The 22999-nt window shown below is 41.7% G+C and overlaps 2 protein-coding genes across 3 annotated transcripts; one reads left to right on the top strand and one right to left on the bottom strand.

Annotated features, from left to right (window-relative positions):
* Positions 1-150: 150 nt before the first annotated feature.
* On the bottom strand, positions 151-15184 carry snx30 (sorting nexin family member 30). Its single transcript, XM_030742348.1, has 9 exons — positions 14797-15184; positions 11148-11363; positions 9598-9708; positions 9323-9481; positions 8570-8759; positions 7362-7561; positions 6186-6275; positions 5666-5818; positions 151-3964 (listed from the first exon to the last, which is right to left on the bottom strand). Exons 1-9 carry the CDS (start codon positions 14929-14931, stop codon positions 3887-3889), a joined length of 1332 nt encoding a protein of 443 aa, XP_030598208.1. The 5' UTR covers positions 14932-15184; the 3' UTR covers positions 151-3886.
* On the top strand, positions 15133-22977 carry inip (ints3 and nabp interacting protein). 2 transcript variants are annotated; one of them, XM_030742351.1, is made up of 4 exons: positions 15133-15226; positions 16684-16780; positions 21264-21351; positions 22470-22977. In XM_030742351.1, the coding sequence occupies exons 2-4, from the start codon at positions 16746-16748 to the stop codon at positions 22566-22568; spliced, it is 222 nt and encodes a 73-aa protein (XP_030598211.1). In that variant the 5' UTR covers positions 15133-15226; positions 16684-16745; the 3' UTR covers positions 22569-22977. The 2 variants fall into 2 exon arrangements, with proteins under 2 accessions (XP_030598211.1, XP_030598210.1); XM_030742350.1 differs by lacking the exon at positions 15133-15226 and adding an exon at positions 16006-16318.
* The last annotated feature ends 22 nt before the right edge of the window (positions 22978-22999 follow it).

The raw sequence follows: 22999 nt of genomic DNA, 5'->3' as shown, positions 1-22999 counted from the left end.
AAAAAATTGAACATTTAGCACACATTTCCTTTTTTAACCTGTTCATCCAGAGCCTAACTATAGCTATATTTAGTATTTCTGATGTATTTGTGTGCTTGAAATGAAGAAAACAAACATTACGGAAGCAAAAAAGTATCAAATGCATTCTTTTTTATTATTGGTCCAATATATCAGGGAAAAAAAAACAAAAAACATTTGTGTTAAAGATAAATTGCATCAAAACAACATCAATATACAAGCTTATTTATAATTAATTACAACAAAATGTTATTAACATCCAAATGTACAAGAAGGACTCTGAACGTAAACAGCACACACTGAGGAGGAACGGAGGTTAAAAAAGAAGGAAAAAAAAAGCCTGAAGCCAGATTCACACAGTCATAAGTCACCTGAGTTTCAGGCTGAAATGGTCGTTTTAAGCCGTGACGTGCTGAAAATCAGATCTTCTCTTCATGTGTGAATCGATACTGGGAAGACGAGAGGAAAAGAGGGGAGGGGGGGAATATTTCCTCCGTACATAAATGAAAACTTTCCCCTCCTATGGGCTCGTACAGCGGCAGCCATCACAGACATCCCTGTTTGGGGGATTTAACCTGAATCAGCTCTGTATACGATGTCTCTGTGAAGGTGTCTCGACTGATTTTAGATCAGTTTGTTGTCAATTTTTGGCAACTGAAATAATAATGTCCAAAAAAAAAAAAAACTTTTAATTATTTTTAACCAGCTGGAGCTACATATTTAGTGCAAAAATAATTCAGCAGGCACACATCGTATTATAATAATAATAATAATATTATTAATAATGATCGGGCATTTACAATGGCTAATAGAGTACAATAAGCACATTAAACCGAGAACTACTGTTTGAGTTTTAATGTGCATCAAAAGTAAAACACTGTTAGTGCACATTTCTGATCCCTTTTAAATCTTTATACACTCACACGAACCCCAACGATGCTCTCCATGTGTGTCACATGTAATTCAGCTGGACTCTGAACAATCCCAAACCTGTTTGCTTCATTTACACCAAAGTGATGCTCTACAGATGCACCAGTGCCTAACTGATATACTCAAATGACAGCAGTTCACAGTCAATAAACAGAACAGAAAATATTTTTTAAGCCTTTTCTTGGGATCATTTATGCTACATTTCATTTTACTACATCAAGCTACTGCATTAAACTGCACTCGGGCCTCAGTGAATATTAACTACGGGCAGAAATGGAGAAGAAAAATGTGAATTGTCCCATTTAGTGTGTCGTGTGCGACTATGAAAATGATCTCAAGATACAAATCTGGGGTTTTCTTGAATATGAACAGATTTATGTTCCCTTTCATTGTTTAATAGCTGGCCCCTGATTTGTCTGTAATGGTATAAAAGTGTGGGAGCAGCTACAAATACTGGCCAATAGTGGTCAGAGACCCTACAGGGAATGTAACTGCCAAACTATAAGGTTTGGAGAAATTGTTAAAATGCAGTGTTTTTATGATGGTGTGTGTGTGTGTGTGTGTATATGTTTGTTTTAACAAATAAGAAAAGGACAAAACAGTATGGGTAAAAATGATCTAAATCTCTGGATTTTCCCTTTTAGCTCTGGTGCATCCATAGGCCACTCCACTGTAGCTGACTCAACACTGAATCACAGAGTGTTTCCTCAATCCTCAAAAATCATTTTACTTCATGCATCAACATTGTTGACAGAGTAGCTGCTTCACTCTTTTAAAGCTCAAGGGGAAAACACGAAAGGCAAAAAATAGATAAGTATAGATTATTGAAGAAAAAAACAAAACAAAAACAAACTAAACCCAGTTCACTGGCGGCCGCAGACACTGTGTTGTCAGTGTGTTACAGCGCTTACATTTGGTTGCATTGTAGGCAGGCTCAGTACCATGACAGCTACTTCCAAAAATAGTAAAAATCAACTTTTACCTGTTCTTACCAAGACCTGAGAACAAGCTTAGTCTGGAAATCCTGTCAGTGACTGAGAAGCTCTTTACCAAACAGGAAGAATAAGTAGTTGGTTATGAGGCCCAAATGTCACATGACTGAGTCTGCCTGGGTATCATTGGTCAGGTTTTAGCTACTTTCAGCTGAGGACAGAGGAAAAGGAAAGGCGAATAAGCAAGCTGCATCTATTGTCTGTGCTTAAAAGCCAGTTTGGTGGTGGTGGTTGGGATGACATAAAGTTTTGAGTGGATCTTTTCCATTTAGGAACTGGAAAATAATAAAGGAGTATGATGTAAAGCAAAGCGTGCTGTGCGTACGTGCTGCAGCGCTCCACCTTATTATTCCATGAGTCAAAGCTGAGCAGATGAGGTCACATCGTCAGACTGCTAACAGAGCTGCACCGCAGAGGCTTTCCACACTGTTCAGTACCTTAGTCTCAACCTATTTGGTTATAACAAGCAACTTGATCGTTTAAAGTAATGTGCTGCATCACTCAGTGTGCAGTTTTTGCAGTGTCTCACTCTTAACATGCAGGGATTTTCCACAAGCCTTGAAGTTTTTTTAGTTCCTCTGTAAGCCAGCAGCATGACCACACTGACAGCTCATGTTCAGCATTCATGGCTTAACTCTACCCCCCAGTGAGGGCTGGTAACGTTGCATGTTTCCAATGCAGGGTTTCATCACTTAGGCAAATAACTGCAAGAAAATGATTCCTAAGTTACTAAAAAATTAAACCCAACAGTAAAATGTTTGTGTTTGACAAGAATAAGTTACAGAGCACCATTGGAGTCTTCACCTTTTCATTATAAATCTAATGCACCGTTTAACATCCCCAACTGAGGTAAGTCTTTGCTTGAAGAAGAAAAGTACGAATGGAAATGACGAGAGAAAGACGGTATCGAGAGAACCCAAAAGAGGTAGCTCACTGTTTCCCTACCCCTGCTGAGAGAAAACTATTTACAGCTTGACCACAAGGTGGAGCCGCTGTTCTTTAAAACAGTAAACTTGGAACCAAATCTGCTCTCTGAATTTGTACTCTGCTTCGCACCACCTTCCACAAAGTGACCTCCGAGGCAAACCTCAGTATTCAGCTCAGATGCCTATGGAAGCTTGTTTCCATCACTAGAAAAAAAAAAAAACCTGCCATCCACAAGTCAAAGTTTTAGGTTATCATCTCAAAATGTAGACCTCAAAGAAAATAACTTGAAATTTAAAGTTATTAAGTTGAAAGTTTGAGATTATAACTCAAAATACTGACTTGCAGATAAATGTTTGGCAAAATCTTCACTAGCTCTCACAGACACCGGTGTCGCCATTATCACTGCAGGAATGACAGGAATAAAGTTTGTGAACTTTGGTAAAAGTTTAGAGTCAAAAAATAACAGGTGTGGTACTTTAATTACAAGATACTGGCTTTATGCTCATTCAGTGTTGTATTTCCCAGAGGCCTTTAACACCTGACAGGAAAACATCTCGAGGATGTTCTGAATATATCTGAAAGAAACCTAAGGTACTTCGTAGCCACACACAGCAGCAATACCTTCATGAACATTTTTCTCAATGTGAAAAGGCAGAGAGCAGACAGTAAAACACTGCAGTTAAATAAAACACAAAGCAGCGTTGGCAACCGACTGTTAACCGGAAATAGAAAGTACAAAAATGTCCCCACCTCCCCTCCAAAAAAACCCCCAAACAAACAAACAAAAAAAACCCTATACATAGTAGGTTTCTCCTCTTTTCCTAGCTGTCCTCAAACGCACCGTTTGTTTCCTCCTTACTGGGCCAGCATCTGAGAGAGACGATTCCCCTCATACGATCATTTCATAGGAGAACAGGGGCCTGAGTCCAGCAGTTCAAACCTGCTGCCCCGCTGGTCTTTTTCCTTGGCATGAGTGTGTGTTGTGGAGAGACGGAGGGAGAGAGAGAGAGAATGATGTTTCAGTTCGTATCACTTGTTTTGTCTTCAGTCTGTTTGTCCTGGAGGAGAGTTATGAGTGACTCCCATGCTGCCTGGCACTGCGGAGGGCGGAGATGGATGAAGAGTCAGCCGATGTGGGGAAAGAATGAGGTGAAAGGGAAAGAGGGAATTATTTAGACTGGCTGTAAAGACATTTTTTAAGACACTTTAAACAGCAAGAATCTGAAGCTCTGAGTAATTTCTAAGTTTCTAAAAGAGATTTTTTTTAGTACAGTGATTCCACACATCTGCCACAGAAGCTGCTGAGGCTCTACCAGATAGCATACGTTGCTGATGGAAGAAACCAAATAGCCCAAAAAAGAGGGGTGAGATGGTTGTACCAATCACGTATGCACTGTATTGCCAAACGTATTCAGTCACCCATCCAGATCACTGAATTCAGGTGTTCCAATCACTTTCATGGCCACAGGTGTACAAATCCAAGCACCTAGGCATGCAGACTGGGTCTACAAACACAAACATTTGTGAAAGAATGGGTCGCTCTCAGGAGCTCAGTGAATTCCAGCGTATTACCCTGAGAGGATAGATACCTGTGCAACAAGTCCAGTCATGAAATGTCCTCGCTTCTAAATATTCTACAGTCAGTTGGCCTCGGCCCCTTAGTTCCAGTGAAAGGAACTCTTAATGCTTCAGCATACCAACACATTTTGGACAATTTCATGCTCCCAACTTTGTCTTAACAGTTTGGGGATGGCCCCTTCCTGTTCCAACATGACTGCGCACCAGTGCACAAAGCAAGGACCATAAACACATGGATGAGCCAGTTTGGTGTGGAAGAGCTTGACTGGCCTGCACAGAGTCCTGACCTCAACCTAAGAGAACACCTTTGGGATGAATTAGGGCAGAGACTGTGAGCCAGGCCTTCTCATCCAACATCAATGTCTGACCTCACAGATGCGCTTCTGGAAGAATGGTCAAAAAATTCCCATAAACACTCCTAAACCTTGTGGAAAGCCTTCCCAGAAGAGTTGAAGCTGTTATAGCTGGAAAGGGTGGGCTGACATTGTATTAAACTCTATGGATTAAGAATGGGGTGTTACTCAAGTTCATATGTGTGTGCGAAGGCAGACAAGCAAATACTTTTGGCAGTTTAGTGTAAGTACAAAACATTCAGTATGTAAAGGTTAATGTGGAACAGTTTCTGAAAGTTTTCCAGGAGGATGACGGTAACAAACTAGATGAGGCAGTCTGACATTTTGATACATCCAAAAATAAACATAATTACAAGATACAAGAATTAAAAGGGGGGAAAACAAAACATACATAAAGGAAAAATGGGAAAAGGAGGAAATTTCACATTATAATTGGAAATGTTGTTGGCGGTCTTGTGATTAAAAAAAAAAAGAAAGCTAATATTTTCATGTGTTTTGGACACGCCAGCAGCTTTTTAAGTGCAAACTCCGCATGCGTGACTAGATAGAATTACTTTGAACAGAAGTTCGTTTTTTATAGGCGTTAAGTTTGGTTTTCTTGTTACTGTCATGTGTTCACCTTTTTTTTTTCCAAGAAGAGTTAGACCGGTGACCTTTTTCCTCCTTCTACAGTACAAGCTGAAGGTCCACTGAGGCTGACTCTCAATTTGCAGGTTACTGCAGTTCATTTATGCCACTATAAAAAGCGGAATCAGGGGTATCACTGGGTTTGTCTCCCAGTGACCTTTAAGAAAAGCTGTTGTCCCCTGCTCTGTCTGTCTGAAAGGCTCAAAGCTGGAGTGTTTTGAAGACGTTACGTAGCCGTACCTTTTCATAGTAGGTGACGTTTTTGTCGGCCATGCCGGTGAGAAGCTGTTTGAAGTCTTGTCTCTTGTTGCTCTGCCAGCGCTCCCAGTCTGCCTTCAGGTCAGCGTTGAAACATTCCATTTTGTCCTGGCATTTCTCTACCTCTGCTGGTATCTAAAAGGAGAAGAAAAAAAAAGAAATAGAGACAACTTCAGCTCCTCAGGGGGACATAATACAGGACTACATTCTACAGGACAGGAATTATAGGGAGCTGAGTGGTGCAGGAGTTTTGGAGGGGAGGGGTGTATCAAATATGCCGTCAAATCCTGTGATGTTAGTACGGACAGAAGATAAAACTAATTAACTTCATTTAACTATGGCCAACAAATCTTTTTTGTTGATTTTCTGGTCAGCAATAAATTAACTTTTTGTAACTTAGTAAGTTTTCAATTCTAATAATGCCAGTGAAAAGTGAAGACCCATCCCAGAAATGACAAATGCAGAAACCGCAGATTGTGATGAAACGAAGGGGAAGGCTCACGGGCGTTCTGTCTTCGTGTTTGCGCAACACGGCTGCTTCTAGACGGCCCTCGTACTCCGCTTGGCTCTGGTCTCGCTTCCTCAAAACATTCTGTAATCAGACGGAGACCATCAAACATTTTATTTTGCACCCTAGTGTGAGAGAGATGCTGAATCAGGAGCTTGTGAGGACAGGACATGACACATGCAGAATTTTGCATGAGACTTCCTCTATTCAGGGTCAAAGGTGATGAAATCAGTCAGTGTTTGATTGTGTGGAGGCTAAAGCACTCACAAACACTTTATACTAAAATTTTCCCCACAGCTACTTTCCTGATAATCTCTGCAAAAAAAAAAAAAAAAAAAAAAAACTAAATCATGGTTAAACATTTACACATTTTTATGCGCCTGCAGCAGAACTGCTTTTCCACTCTTTTTCATCCAAAACCTATAAATGTTTTTACAGTGGAAAACTGCAGTAGAACTTTCCTGTGCTAATTTTAGTTCGCTGAACCGAAGACCTATGTTTTTTATATGGAAAGAACTGGCAAAAATATTTAAACTCACATCATAGTTTGCTCCTTTTGTTACTATTTTTCTGTCATTTTTTTTTTTGTCACTTTAGGAATTACAGCCATGTTTATGCACAGAGCCCCATTTTCACAGGCTCAAAATTAACTGGACAAACTAACATAATTTTATGTTTTTACTAAATGAATGAAAATCTTTGCCGTCAATGAGCGCCTGGAGTCTAGAAACCATGAACTTCACTAAATGTTGTGTTTCCTCCCTTGAGATGCTCTTCAGTTATCTTCAGCAACTGAAAACTGTGCTCTGTTGGAGTGATATCAGGTGAGTGACTTGGCCATTGAAGAACATTGCCTTTCTTTGCCTTGAGAAGCTCTTGGGTTGCTTTTGCAGTATGCTTTGGGTCATTGCCCAATGACAGGATCCACCTGCTATTGCCCATTTGCATGTATGTATGGGTCCCTGAAACACCCAGGTGGGGCTCAACCAAACCAAATCAAAGTTGTTCAATCAGCACACTCAAAAAGAAAAAAAGTCTTCCCACTCTTTCTGCTGTAGTACAGCTGCACCCTGGGACTACTTAGCAACAAGACTGAAAAGCTTTATTTTGTTCACTTTTCTTAACCCAGCAAACAGACATTCAATGTTTTTAGCGCCACTAACAACCCACCTTCATTGATTCTATGTAGAGAACGTATTCTCTAAGTACGGGTAGGAAGTCCTGGCTCATGTTGTCAGTCATATCATCCAGCGCGTCGCAGCACGTCGTCATGCAGCCAGCCATGCCCTCCAGAGGGCGCTGCAGCTCCTCCTCTGATCCCGCCCAACTGGAGTAGACGGTGCCGTATTCACGTAACTCGGTTAGGTACTCTAGTTGTAGAGGGGCGGGATAAAAAAAAAAAAAAGAAAGATGGTTAGGTCAGATCTGCCTTCTTAATGAACCCTGTGACTACATCTGAAATCAGACTTACTACAGAGTACTAGATAACACGCTCCCGTGCAAGGAAATCAAGTACAGCAATCTTTCCTCACAGGGAACATCTGGTTGCAAAATCCATACGTGTATATTACACATTAGAGGGTAATGGCTAAACACCAGGCTGCTGACTCAAGCACACGAGCACTGTGTAACACTCCATCAGCTCACAGGTCTTTATTATTTACAATGAGCAGAATTTCCATCTTATCTCCTCCAACAAGGCCGCCGCTGACGGCCACACATCTACAACTCTAAGAGATGATGACAAGGAGTATTTCACGTGGCTTGCGGCAGCTATTTACACAGTCACTTGTCATGCATGAATCTGGCCTGCAGTTAGCAACGCACAAGGCCCAAAGGTCTGTGGGTTCCTCTTCAAACAAACACACTCTACAGTCAATACTGCAGATAAACCCATCCTAAACTCATTGTTTGTATACGTGCTACAGACTGAATGATCACACATGCCAGGAAGAGGACCTAAATACAGACTGTAAAGCAGCAAGCAGCACAGGATTCTTTGCACATGTTGCTTCCTGGTACCTAAAATACAATTTTGCAAGCATTAGCTATGATGAAGTTCATCTGCAACCACAAGCACAGAGGGAAACATACAAATGGCTCTACTATACTTGTTAAGGATATGCAGCAAAAGCACAGCACTGTTTGTCCGTCACTGCTTCCTGCATGTGCCTAAAATACATGATTGAGGGGAAGAAACTACCTGGCTGGCCCAGAAACACCCCAGATTCCCTCCAAAAAAGCTGGAGCAGGTAACTGATGAGAGGGAGGTCAGGGCAACCATGCTTATACTACTGCCCACGTGACCCAAACCCAGATAAGCAGCAGAAAATGAACCAAGAATCATCATAGTTACACTTATGTCATCAGCCTGATACCTGACTGCTCTTTGAGGATCCTCTGAGCAATGCGATCAATGGTTCCCAGTTTCTGGCTAAAGGTGTCCAAGTATTCTCCCATAGCGCAGAACTCAGGAGGCCGCACCCGCAGCTTGTAGCCTCCAGCTACGTTCTTCACAGATTCACCCACTTTGGTCAGCAGAGCCAGACCCTGACGTTTGTTGAGGTCCTGCAGACAATAACATGACACTGATGTCAACAGACTGCCGTATATGTTTTAATAATCAGTAAGTAAATAAAAGGTAAGACAGTAAAGAAAATATGATGGTGATCTGCTTTTCTCTCCTCTACGTGATGAAACTGCCATCTGGATGTTTAGAAGACTCCACAGCTGTTTCTGTTTATTATTCATAAATCACCCTTTTTTCTTGCTTAATCTAATCTGTAAGATTATGAAAAACTACCACAAATTTGATGAAGATCAGTGGAGAGATCGGGTATTGGTGTTGATCCAGATCACTCTCAGGCCATGGGCTCCGGAGAGGATGCTCTCGAGTTCCATCATTTCCCCACGGGGATCAATAAAGACTTGTTTTACAGACACAATATGGGACTGATGAAGAAAACACATTGAGATACAAGGACGTAAAAGCTCTGCATTTTGTGGTTTTGTGAAAGATTACTGCTGAGGTATTTATGATTTTCCTTTCTTCATGTCCTGTATTCATATATTAGTGGGACTGCTTTTCTTCATGGATTACAGTAGCTGACTTGTAGCTATACGAGTCTCACCTTGGCGGACAGGAAAGCGTTTAGATGTGGGTTGAATGAGAGGACGGGGTGGTCTGCAACTCGCTTCAGGAACTTGTCCAGGGCCTTCATCCTCGTCTCCACAAACTCCTCGGAAAAACGATCGACCACGCCTTTCATCACAAACTTCTCTGGCAACGGCTGGAGACGAGCGGATGACGGCAGAGCGGGGAAGAGACGGAGGCGCAAAAGAGAGTGTGAGAGGTTTCTAACTGGAAAGCAGCACAGCTGGTTGCAACAAAGCTCGTGTGACCTACTGGGATGAGGTGGGTCGGCTGGCTTTCCTCCAGCTTGATCCTCAGCCAGTCGAAGTCCTGGTAGCGCCGCCGAACGGAGTACTCCGGCAGGTCAAACTCTATCCTTGTTGTCTGAGGAAGAACACACACACACACACACACACACACACACACACACACACATTTGTTGTGCTACATGGGAGAAGTGAGTAAATAACAATTCTAACTCAGAAATAATTTGGGGCCAACTCTGAATTTTTCCCATAACAAAAGGATGAAAATCTAGAGAAATCCAGTATTTGACAAGGTGGTAAAATCAAAGAGGTCCATGAACATAGCTTGTATGTTTCCCTTCTGCATCTGTTTATGTCATTAAGCCCACAAAACACCTCAAAAGTTCTCTGCATGGGACTGTGGCCGTCCTGCTTTGTTAAGCAGGCGGAACAGTGGATCCACCTGTTAAACAAAAGTTACTCAATATCCCACACAGAATATCATTTTCCAAGAAATGTTAAGGGATCCGAGACGGAACCCAATCTGTTTCATCAGGATACAAGTGGATTCACACTAATAGTGTAATCGATTGCATTTTTGTCCCCTTTGTTTCACTGTGGGTTTAGAATTTGGAGTCTGTGCCTTCTTAATAATGGGCAATGCAAAGACTACACCTTTAAAACAAAAAAGGAGAAGAAGAAAAAGTGTAGTTTCAGCACATTATTCCCGTGGTTCACGCTCCAGCATCTATTTCTCTCTTTGCCTCGAGATGGCAACATCTGCTGCGTCTCCTCCTTCCAATTCCAACCACAGGGAAGTGTGACAAAGTGTGGCAACTACAAGTAATATAGACCTGTACATCATTGTATTGGCGCATTAAATATGAGTACATCTAGGGCTTTTAACTGGAGCTTAACAACAGCAACCAGAAATTAAAAGCGAAATTTTAAAAAAAGGGGAGAGGTTTCCCAGACTCGATCGAAGGTTCATTGAAAGGAAAGATCCAACTGCAGTCATGTCAATATATGAGGGAGTTTATGAGTTTCAAGCATCACAATACGACACTTTGCTTCTAAAAAGGAATAATCAAGATAAGCCTATTTCGTATCTACATATCTTGAGTTTTTAGAGGTGCACTGTGGAATTTCCTTGTAGACAAAGCTTATATAAGTGTGTCAAGTGTATTTCTCTCTGTTTACATGCTGGTTGGAGCACTCTTTGCTTCCCTAACTGTGCTGCTACACTTCTACACAATCATAAACAGCAATACTCTAAGCCAAAACTTCCACAGGGCATCTTTAACTTACACCTTCCACACTGGCACGTTTTTCTAATTAAATATTAATTTTGTTGCTTTAACATTACAGCACAGGATTTTACAGGGTAAGGTAAATCTCCAGCTGCTGCTGCAGTAAAGCTGTGCACTGTCATTAGACACGGAGATGAAATCAAATATACAAAAAAAAAAAAAAAAAAAGCACACTATAAGTCTACTAAACAGAAGTTTAACTAAGCACCTATTTTCTATAAAAAAAATTACATAAAAAACAAAAAGCTGACAGCAGCCTGTAGCAGACCTTGGTGGAGACTCTGTAGGTGATGTAGGTCTCCATGGTGGAGACGTGCTTCTTTGGGTCGTCAACAGTGACAAAAAGGTCGTTGGTTTCTGTAGAGGCGTAGGGGTCCCGAGCGTCGGGGTCCAAGTCATCGTCCAGCTGCAGCCTGTTCAACAGCACGGACGCAGAAGCCGGACTCGGCGTCTCGACGGGCGTGCCGTTGGTCAGCCCCGCCTCCTGCGTGGACAGATAACGACACACACATGACACCAAAATACAGACACTGCACTGGGAAAATATGCAAACAGAGAGTCAGACAGACAGATCCTTATGCCACTGCTGCAATTTTTTTCTCTCTGTCAATGGCGCTCTTGTTAGGCCTACACATACATCCTACATCTCCTACATCGTCTACCCAACTGAATGATGGATGAAGGGAGCGAAATGAATTGGTACGGGCTGAAATATTAACAAATTTTATCTTATCTCTAAGTAATTATATAAAAGTCATTCCTTTCTAAAGGCCTTAACTTAAGAAATAATAATTTAGAAGACAATTTAATGGGTGATGCTAACAGTAGACGTGCAGTTTCAAGTTGAGGGTACCGTAATGTTGTTCTGTTATCCTTCCGTTGAGCAGTTTTGGATAATACTGAAAAACTGTCTTAATACAGGTGTGTGTGTGTGTGTGTGTGTGTGTGTGTGTGTGTGTGTGTGTGTGTGTGTGTGTGTGTGTGTGTGTGTGTGTGTGTGTGTGTGTGTGTGTGTGAGACCACACAACAAATTTCTCAGAACAGCTTCCATCCAAACAGAAAAAAATAAAAAGGCAGAAATCCAAATAACTGGACAACTCTGGAAGCTCTCTTCAAATGAAGAGAGAAGTCCATGGATTTGGACTCATTATCATAAAAAAATATATAGCTGATTTTCTCTTTTAATATGCTGTTTAATAACAGTATTTTCCTCAGTGGAGCACATTCAGAAGACTTTCATTTGACAAACAAGCAGCGGTGTATTATCATAACTGGTTCTTTACATGAAACTACCACAAAAATCTGTCACCACAACCTTGTCCAGCAACATTTGATTTTCACTGACCTTCTGGTGACACACCTCAATGGTTGTCAGAGTCCTCGATGGCATCACATGAGAAAAATTAACTACTTTTTTGTGTGAGAAGCTAATGTTCAGCCACAATCACCTTTTTTTTTAAATGGGCTGAAGTGGGCCTGTGAGCAAATTTCTACTTCAATCAGTGTCAGACGAAGCGCTTCCCCTCAGACTCTCCACACCACTTTCAGTCTTTGCAGCACACACACACACACACACACACACACACACACACAAAGACATGCACACATGCACACACACACATTCACACAAACACACACAGGGTGCTGACACTGTAAATGCTCCTTTTTTTTTTTCCTTACACTTTGGTGCTAACCTGCTTTGGTAATCACAGTTGGGATAATTGCATTGTATCATTGCACTGATGTCAATAAGCAACTAGGAGAGCCCAACACAGACTGACAGTGAGGAGGAATACGAAAAATGTGTGTGTTTAACAGACACAGCAGAGCTGAGAGATGTTTGTGGCAATCAGTACTGGCCTTGAGACCACACACTGTTTTTATCATCCTGTTTCACAGCAGATATTTAGAGCACAGGTGCTACTAAATACATCAAGTGTCCCATGACAGCATGTCAGTGAGTCACCAAGCACTAAATAGAATTTAAGCATCACTATCATCAATGTAATATTTACATTACATTGCTCTTCCTGCGATCACAAAATGACACCAGCTGCTCCCTAAGGGTTTGCTTATTTATCTAAAATGTGAACTTACAGACTCTAGATTTAAAATATTTTTTTTTATGTTACCACAAACTATTTCTGTCTGTTTTTGCAGGTTAAAGCTGCAGTAAATACAAATTTAGAAATAAAACATTTTTTAAAAAGGTGGTCTGATGCATTGTTTCACTACGCTACTCTGACTGGTTGTTTTGCTGTCACAAGGCAGGTATAATTGTGCCACTCGTGAACTTACTAAATTTACTTGTGCAACAACTTTGTCAAACTGCTTTTCCGCTGCTAAACTGAAAGAAAAGTTTCAAAAACCTCCGTATTGTAGTTTTACACCTCTGACTCTCAGCACAAATCGGATCTTGGACCTCAAAGCGGCACCATCTAAACACCTGCTCCGTCCTAACAACAGCCCACACATCTACATGATCAAGAAAAAAAAAAGTGTTTCACTTTTACATACAGATTAGAGAGATTAGATTAGACTTTATTAATAATTTAATCTCTGTACTGCAATTTTTATGCAACTGATCCAATCCATCACCAGCTTTATCCAATTCCTGAAGACCAACATGGGTGCAGGCTTGGTCAAAATAAGTCAGTACCACCTTTTGTGTAAATCTGGCGCATACATACACACAGCGACAGATGCAATGGCGAGCTTTAATCTTGAAAGAAAGGCTCCATGAGTTATTATCAGTTTATTACACCACAAAAAAATAAATACATCTGTGTATTTTTCTAGACTGGGTATCTATCTCGCCCAAAAACTTGAGTATCAAACATTTGACTTTCCACATTAGTGGACAACCGCTCTGCCTCTCCGGTCACTGCTGCCTAAATCTAATAAATTGCCCCACATATTCAACTTTCTTGGTGCTATTTTGCTGTTTGTACTACACACCTCATCTGGTCTGAAATGATCTCTGATTGGGTATAAAGTCTCCCATCGTGGACTATTGTGGTGTTTTGCTCCTACAGCATATTTAAGAAACTAACAGAACCCTTAACCACATCATTTGGATATTTAAAATTATATATATTGGATCCAAAGAGAAATAGTGAGGTATGTGACAGAATAAGTTGTTAAATAATAAACCTGCTCTCAAGCCTGTGGCATTTCCACCCAATTTTGTTGAAACGAGTTGACAAAATGGTTTGACAGGAACCAGGCCCATCTGGCCTGGGTAATCATGTACAAGGAAAAGCCATAACCCTAATGATGCCAAGTAACTTCATATTGGAAGTATTACAGCATCTCCTGTAGGCAATAATTAACCACGGTGCCAAAGTGGCTGCTACGGTTGTTACTATGGTGAACACAGTAGCAGGGAGAATAAAATGCATCTGATTTGTTTGGATGGGCCATCTTTGTTTACTCAGCTCACCGGGGCTGAGATGGATGTCATGCCCCCTTCTCAAGTATACTGGAGTCAGGGTATTGCAAAACACACACACACACACACACACACACACACACACACACAATCCAGCTTTAATAGTATAAACACAAAACTCGTGGTTAAACCGTTTAACTTGTGAGTTTGTGTCGATTATTTGGGCAGGTTGTAGTTTTTGGCATGTTGTTGTGTCGAGATAACAAGAACTTCAATTTAATCCAAAAAGATCCTGTTTTGGTGGCAAACTCGGAGCGCTCACCCAAGTGCTCTAAAACCTCAACTGCAAACAGAAAAGCTTTGTCACAGTTTCCTCTTTAAACTTGCATCAGGTTTCTACTACTTATTAAATGGACGGATGATAAACACTTGTGTCAGTCGTTAAACAGGTTGATCCAGGGGTTTGTGTTTATTTAAGCGACCTCTGTCCATCCCCCACCGCTAGCGAAGCCCCAGCAGAGCCTACCTTAACCCTTCCATCGCTGACGGTGACATCTGGCCCCGGGGAGAGCGGCTCCTCGGCGGCGGACAGCGGGTGGAGGATCTCCGCGATGGGCTTCTGCCCCGAGCTGGCCAGGCCTCTCGGAGCACCGACACTCATGGTGTGGAAGGCGGGAAGACGTGGTAGAGTATCGGGGGAGGTAACGGCTGTCCGTTTCTCCGCACCCGTTAGAGTCCTGGAGACAAAAAAAGAGGCTCTTTTTTTTTTTTTCCTTCGTTCAGGGTCTCTTCAGCTGAGACGTTACACCCGCTGCTTGACCACGACTATCAGCTGACTCCCACTGCGCAGTTCCGGAAGTTAAACGACAAGAACCTGGATGTAAACATGTCAGTCACGTGACAACAAGTGACTGGCGAATCACTGAAGATCGTCTATTGAGAAGCTGCATGAACGCGTATGTAAAACAGATTTACCTGCTTGTATTTTCAAAGTATACCACAAAAAAAAAAATTAAAAAAAAAAAAATTGCAAATTTCATATTTCAAAATGTTGACTTGCTATCTCACAATTTTAGCTTATTTCAAAATCTGGTTCTTATATAACAGGATAACTGGAAGAGAATGGATGGATGGATGGATGGATGGATATAAAAGAATCAAGTTTTGCATCTCAAAATTTCAAAATGTGCCCCTCAAAATTTCAAGTTATTGATCTTAAAAGTTCTGATTATTATCTCAAAATTGTGTGTTATTATGTAAAAATTACTAACTGAAAATATTCACTTGCATACCACAAAATTCTTCAGTGGCAGAAACCATATTCCATAAAAAAGGGCTAAATATAAAGAAGATTGTAATTTTGAAAAGAGAGTTTGTCACGGCACAGACTGTCTCTGCTCTCAAGTTATTTTATTACCATGTTAACTGAGCAGACTTAATTAGCAAAGAAAACCCTCTAGATGTGGAGAGCAAGAATTGTGGTAATGAAAATTTGTACTTGAATAAAGAACTTTAATACTTACATAAATAATTTTTTATTATATTATTTTTTATTTCTTATTATCTCTGCTCATTTTCTTAGGTATAATGAGCTAAAGCTACAGCCTGCACTCTTTCTGTCAGTAATGTGTGTTCTTCATCGATGGACGTTGTCATTTTTTGTAAAACCGTATTTTTTTGATTTCCTGAATAAAAGGCAGAGTGAGTCATCTTTCCTTTACAGTCGTATTGTGAAACCAATACACGGTTTCTAAAACAAAATGCGGTGGAGCACACGGATACAGTCGAGAGTTTTATCGTTCTTTAAAACTCTCAGCTAGTGTTACAGACGTGTGTCCGTCAACAAGACCTTCTGTGTAATCTATTCTGTTTAACTTTAACTTAAATTAATTATCGCCGAGGGCTTTTACCGGCGATCGGTTTCCAGCAGCCTTGAAATAATTGCTAAAGGAAGGAAGCATCTCTTAATATAATCTGTTTGGGGGGGGGGTTAGTATCTGCTGCTGACCTCTCTTATTTTGAGATGGCTACAAATCCTCCAGGACAAGGTAATTCATATGTTTTTGGGTCATTATTGTTCTTTGTGCATGTCAGCTGCTGAATACAGGGGCGTAGCTACCAACTCTGGATCCCCTGAAGCAGCCCCCCTCCCTCATCCCACATGAGTGCAAAATCTCCAGGAAACCAAAAATATAAGATGCTAAAAATAATAATAATAATACCTGTGCTTTAGCAATGAATTAACTGGTAAATAATATTAAATTGTTTAGTTGAATCTTTATATATTTGTTTATAATTTAGACATCAGCTGTCACACTAACTTTGTTATTAATAAGGCCATCTATATTCATTCAAAAATATTGAATATTGTCCATTATTAGCAGCCCCTTAGTGATTTTTGTTCTCCATGCAGCGTTCCCAAACAAAACCCGGGTGGCAATCCTGGCAGAGTTGGAGAAGGAAAGGAGGCGGCTAATGCAGAGTCAGACCATGAACACTCCTGGAGCCAGGTAGGCATAACATAACATGATCTGAATGACAGTAGGTCAGTAGGTAAAAACACAAAATACTTAATGTAAATCTAACCTTAAAACAGTGTAAAACTAGAGTCAAATGTGATGATTTTGCAAAGTGAGTCAGTTTCTTACTTTTTTCAGGCACACTTTCTGTCAAAGCTTAATGCTAAAAAATTAAATAAGTCAACTAAGGACAGCACACAAATGGTAAGTATGGTTCTGTGAATTCCTGGATGACTACCAGTGGCAATAAACAACTCCGCGCAGGTTTGAGCTCTTATGTGGACAAAATTCACATGTGTGATGTGTCAGCTACCTGCGTGTTTACACTATAAATACCATGTGGTAGCCTAGTTCCAAGTGACCAGCATGACTGGCAGTCATCTGGGAATTCACAGAACCATAGTTACCTCTTCCAGTTTCATTCTCTCCTGACTGCCAGTGGATGACTTATACTAGCAGTGACCTTACTGGTCAGCCAATCAGAACAGCTGACTGTAGCGTGGGTCCTGAGGTCACATTAAGATGGTAGAACCTAGCAAATGTGCAAGGTACTGCCCAGGATGCCACTTCATAGAATTCACCTAGTGGAACACCTCTCATTGCCACTCAAGATGTAACCACACCCCTGATAGGGTGACGTCTCAGGGGACAGGTGTACCTGCTACTTCACATGTCTGCTTTATTGTGTCAACAATCCCATGGAAAAGTAGCTGTTTCCCTTGTTCTTCCCACTATGATATATCAAGAGCTGCTCTGAGGCTCTGTTGCTTCAATATAGAGAAACAAAAATCAGACAGGATGCAGCAAAGCTCCTCCTGCTCCAATTGAAACTGGGGGAGAGAAGTATGTCTGAAGTTCTGTGGTTTGATTACAGTATTTCTAAACGGCTAACACACATTTCCCGAGTCTGCCACCCATTTTTCCAAAACCCTAAACACAAATCCAAAAACTCAAGTTAATTTCCCAAAATCCCAGACTTTCCCATCAAAATCAAATCATCACTGCAAAAAAGCAGTTACCTGTGTGCAAAACCAAACACTGTGGGCAGATCGCACACACAGCAAGTAATAAATCTGTTCCCAAAGACCATCTATAACACACTACGTCAAATAATTTAAGACACAGCATCCAGGGCAAGTAGTCAACAGAAAATGTTTATTTCAGGTATATACAGTGAAACACTGCCATAGTCAGAGTGGCATGACAGTGCTGAATGCAGACAAAAAAAATAAAAAGCACAGATTCAGTCTGCACCGTCATGTCTCCGTGCGGGGTCCGGCCAGAGGACCTCATCCACGTCACAGGCAATGCGGTCTTTTGCCAGGCAATGGGGGAACCCCCCCTTCCTTTGTGCTGAATCCAGCCTTGACAGGACGCTACAGTAACATTGTCACATGGGTGTTCCATCGCCTCCAAAATATTCTCCCTGGTGTAGGGCTGTCGGTCAAACACCTTCCACCTCCACGCAGAGAAAATCCCCTCTTATTGGATAGAGGAAGGGGCTGTAAGGTGGATGGAACACATTCATGTAGCGCTGGTTGTTTGTGAACCACTCGTATATCTGGACGGCACGGTGAAAGTTTGCAGTGTCCCAAACTATGACGTATACAGGAGGCACTGCTTGCTCATCCAGCTGTTCACATGCAGCCATGCGATCCTGTAGACCACCCAGATGTCCAGTGTTGTATGGCCTCAGGTTAGCATGACGGTGGAGGACCCGCCCAGTTACCAATGGCTGCACAGAGGGTGACATTGCCACCCCGGTGGCCAGGGACTTCCACATGTTGTGTGAAAAGGACGCTCCTGCCAACTCCATGTGATCGTTGTTCAATTGTGGGAAAGGGGGAGTGCACTTACGAATGTATATTGTCAGTGGACATTGCATTTTAATGAACATCACAGTACTTGCAGTGTGGCATACTGTGTGTCAAATGTTGCACAGCATGGAACGGTGCATGCCTGGTGATGCTGGCCACAAATAATCTGCTCAGTCCCCTTCCTCCTCGTCCGCCACCTCTCACATGCACTCTTCCTCCTCTGCCTCTCTGTATGTGTTGGTCCATAGTAGATTCACATTTGCCACCTGCACACTGAACTGACTTTTATCCTGACTAGTTGGTCTGATCATATCATTGGACATGTGTGTTCAATTGTGAGTTGCTGTGTGTAACAGATGACAGAGGTGTTTGAGTTGTGTTTGCATTTTGCTGCCAGTGTTTATAGTTTTGCAAAAATGTGTTCAGTGACTGAGACTGTGTTTAAGGTTCAGCAACACACATGTGAAGTGTGTTTAGCAAAAGAGAGGGATTGAGTTGCACCGGATCTGTCTAAGTGCCTGAACTGTGTTCGTAGTTTGGCCAAAAGAGTGTACGATTCAAGAAATTTGTTTAGGCTTCTGTGAATTTGGTTTAGAGAATGGGGTTTAGTGTTTTAGCGTTTCAGAAATACTGTAATATGACTGGATGACAAGACCTTGGGTAAAAAGGCAAAATTTGGCCACAGTGTTACCCCCAAGTCACCCAGTTTCAGACATTTACGCATATCAATGACATAGTGTGTCTGGAACTCAGTCAGATGCTTGGATGTGGTAACTGCCAGAAGAAATTTCAAAGAAATCATTGAATTTTCTCTTATGGGCTTGAAGGGTGACCTCCAGGGTGAGGTGTGCCCTGTTGCAGCACACCTCACCCTGGCACCTCACCCTGGCAGGCCACAGCCCCCTGACACCACACAGAAACTGCACCACCCAGAAATGCGCCCCAACTATCCTGCCCTTGATATGGTTATCGTATAGCTGCCACATGAATCTTCACACAATCCTTCAAGTATCGCAGTATATCCTGCAATAGACAGGAGACTGGTCCAAAACCCTGTACCTTCACCATGAAGAAAATGCAGCCCAACAACTCTGATACACCATCCTAGTTGAAGGGGCCCTTGCATTCTGCAAGGTATCACAAATCAAGAGTTCAAGGTCTATCAGGAATGACCAGTTCCCTTCAGTGTCTATACCAAAAGCTGGAGGACACCTGAAGACAGATGCCATGCTTTCCTTTTGAGCTGGGACAAGAGGTATAAACTCCTCAGAAGCTGCTACAGATCCCTGTTCACCAGATTGAGGAGTGTGGAGAACCAGATTCTTGACACCAAGAATCTTCTTGTGCCACCAAGAAGACCCTGTGATGCAACCGACTCAACCTCTTTTCCAAATTTACAGACATCCCCAAAGCCTCAAGATGGTTTAGCACCCTGGTTGTTGCTCATTTTGTCTCCTTGAATGACGGAGTACAGATAAGCCAATTGTCGAGGTACGGAAGGATTTTCATCCCCGACAGGCTTAATGAAGCCAGGGCTGCCCTCGTGCATCTTGTAAAAATGCAAAGGACAAGGGCGAGGCCAAAGGGGAGGATAGAAAACTAATATGCCTGCCCTTGGAAGGCGAACTGTAGAAACTTCCCTGTATTCGGGATGAACTGCGATGAGAGAGAACCGCCAGCCACACACACACACCGAAGACAAATAGCTAGCAAGTTACCTTTAACACACCAGCTGCTATCCTGCCCCTGGGGCCTGGGTTGCTTATGTCAGTACGAGGCAACCAGGATATCCAGGAGAGGCTAAGCAGTAGCAGCTACTCATGACTGGAGCATCAAGCTTGTTGTTTGGAATTAATCAATGTAACTGTTTAAGGCAGTCAGTGTAGCTGGGGAGCGAGCCAGCGCAAGACAAAGAGACTCAAAACCCTCCTGACAGGTATGATAGTTTTGCCATCCACAACCTCAGAGAGAGACAATGTGCACTCTGACATGAAGTCACAGGCAGGATGACAACCATCAAACAACAAGTGTGTGGTTACCTCCCCTGGAGCTGCAGTGGAACACAGATAATGAAATATGGCTCTAAGGAGCAGTTAACCCACGAAAAACACCAGGCTAACTGCAAAAAGAGACCAGACGTAGGCTACTGCATGGTATTTATAGCGTACATGCTCAGGTAGCCTACACGTCATGAATGTGACTTTGTTTATATAAGATCTCGACCTGCACAGCATGCAAGGAGACAAGTCCACCTTGTCTACTGCCAGTGGCAGTCAGGAGGGAATGAAACAGAAGTCCATTTTCCCAGGTCAGATGCATTCATTCATCCATCAGAAGCTGCTCCCTGCACAGACTTTGCTGCTCCTGATATCACCTCCCCTGACTTTTGAAAACATTTCTGTTTGAAGTGTTTTTCACAGAAAGCACTGAAGGCAAAGTTCTCCCATAACTGTTTTTTTTTTCTTCTAATGTTATGACTTCACAACAGTGTGATTGGTCAGTCACAGTGATGGTCCTGGAGCATTAATTGTGAAGTTGTTAGAATACCAGCAGATAAGCTGTGAGGCTTCAGGGACCAAGTTCAGGCAGAACAGAAAAGAGGAACATTGGTGAGTTTCACATGCTGTCATGCTGTCTTTTCCCCTCTAACACTGTAGCATCTCGCTGGCCCGGCCCAGTGTGAAGGAGTTCAGGGACAACGCAGAACAGCAGCACATCGCTGCTCAGCAGAAAGCTGCCTTGCAGGTGAGACACAACACCACCAGAAATGCAGCTGCATTCAATAATCATAAAATAAACCAGCTGTGTGGTTACCCCTCGTCATGAATCTTACATTGATTATCAGGTGGTCCTACTCAACAAACATTAGTAGAGCCTTTTAATAGAACCCAACCAATACTGGAATTTTTTTTCTTCTTTTTTGATCACAGCAGGATCATTGATCTTTAACTTTCCAATACTTTATTTCACAAACTCTGCATTACTGTGTAATCAGCTGTGATTACACTCTGCTGCATGTGCTCCTTATGCTGCTCAGAGTGTTTTAAACAACAGTCAGAGCTAAGCTGATGCACAAACCTATGCCAGATCCCACATCTGTGATAGGCAAATATCGGCCAATTATATCTACTATTGGTTCAGGCCTGCTGTCCTAAAGCTGTTTGTGGAGTCTGGGAGCAGCATTTATTGTAAATTACAGTCATAAAGGCTAATCTCTGAATAAAGCCAGCTGAGTATCAGTTAGCAGTGTTAATGGAGATTAGAGGTTTCAAGGCAACATCTTAATGAAGATTGAAGCCCATTAATTGAAACATTGTGCCTTTCTTATTCAATCTGTGCTGTTTCACTTATTTATACACATTAAACAAATATATAACATCTGAGTTAGTAAGCCTTAGAGGTGCTGCTTAGTGAAAGTAGAAAGGCTAGCTTTTCTCTCCTTTTTTCCAGCATGTTAACCCAACTAAGGCCCACCGTCCCCTTATGGGTCATAGAGGTACTGCAGGGGGGCTGCAAGAAATCATTTAAAAATATATATTTTTTAAAAAGTTACATTTTAATGTTTTTAGTTTAAGATTTCCATTAAATAGTTACATTAAAAACAGAAACTAAACTACTGAAAAAATGCAACTGGATTTAAAAATGAGCTACATTTAATCGTCCTTATATATAATCAACAGTGCCAGAAGTAAGGCTGTCAATGGAAAATCAACCTTAGCAAGCAAACTGATTAAAAAGAGTCAATGAAAATGCAAAGCCTTCATGTCAGGCTGGTGTGATTAAGTGTTTGGGTGGATTAAACAGTAAATGGAAGTTCTCCTGCAGCTGCAGTAACACAGATGTGTTCCTGTCTCTTCTTGCAGCATGCACACGCACACTCTTCGGGCTTCTTCATCACTCAGGACTCCTCATTTGGAAACCTCATCCTCCCCGTTCTTCCACGCCTGGAGCCCGAGTCTTGACATTTTACACCACAATCTCTCTTCCTGCTGCAACCAGTGTCAGAGACGCAGCTTTGAAACAAACTGGACAGCTGTTTGTCAAGTTGTAAATGATCTCAGGAGAGCACGAAATGATCTCATTTATATTTTCATGACTAGCAAAGCTACCTGGTGATTTTAGTAAAGCTGTACAAAGAATCAGAAGAAGGTTCCCAATTCTATTAAACACTGAGGCTAAAAACAAGCTACACAGAAATGCAACAAAGGTTATCCTGCTCTGTTACATTTGTAACTGTTTTTCATTCTTTTCTGAATATTGAAAGTGTTGTATACATTGAAGACTAATGATAACAGGAGTGCTTCTGGTCTCCATACACCTGCTGCATCTTTGTGAAAGTGAAAGATTGAATTAATAAATGAGATAAAACTTTGTTTTAGCAGTTTCTTGTAAA

This window comes from Archocentrus centrarchus, chromosome 12 (genome assembly GCF_007364275.1).
Source record: "Archocentrus centrarchus isolate MPI-CPG fArcCen1 chromosome 12, fArcCen1, whole genome shotgun sequence".
NCBI classification, from domain to species: Eukaryota; Metazoa; Chordata; class Actinopteri; order Cichliformes; family Cichlidae; genus Archocentrus; species Archocentrus centrarchus.
This window is presented reverse-complemented; position numbering and strand designations above follow the sequence as displayed.

Excerpts from the sequence above, each read along its gene's own strand:
- snx30 (XM_030742348.1), bottom strand. The coding sequence starts at position 14,931 with ATGAGTGTCGGTGCTCCGAGAGGCCTGGCCAGCTCGGGGCAGAAGCCC. Across the intron at positions 11,364-14,796 it reads TCAGCGATGGAAGGGTTAAG|GAGGCGGGGCTGACCAACGG; the intron begins GTAGGCTCTGCT and ends CTGTCCACGCAG. Across the intron at positions 9,709-11,147 it reads CCTACAGAGTCTCCACCAAG|ACAACAAGGATAGAGTTTGA; the intron begins GTCTGCTACAGG and ends GTTCTTCCTCAG.
- inip (XM_030742350.1), top strand. The coding sequence starts at position 16,294 with ATGGCTACAAATCCTCCAGGACAAG. Across the intron at positions 16,319-16,683 it reads TACAAATCCTCCAGGACAAG|CGTTCCCAAACAAAACCCGG; the intron begins GTAATTCATATG and ends TTCTCCATGCAG. Across the intron at positions 16,781-21,263 it reads ATGAACACTCCTGGAGCCAG|CATCTCGCTGGCCCGGCCCA; the intron begins GTAGGCATAACA and ends CTAACACTGTAG.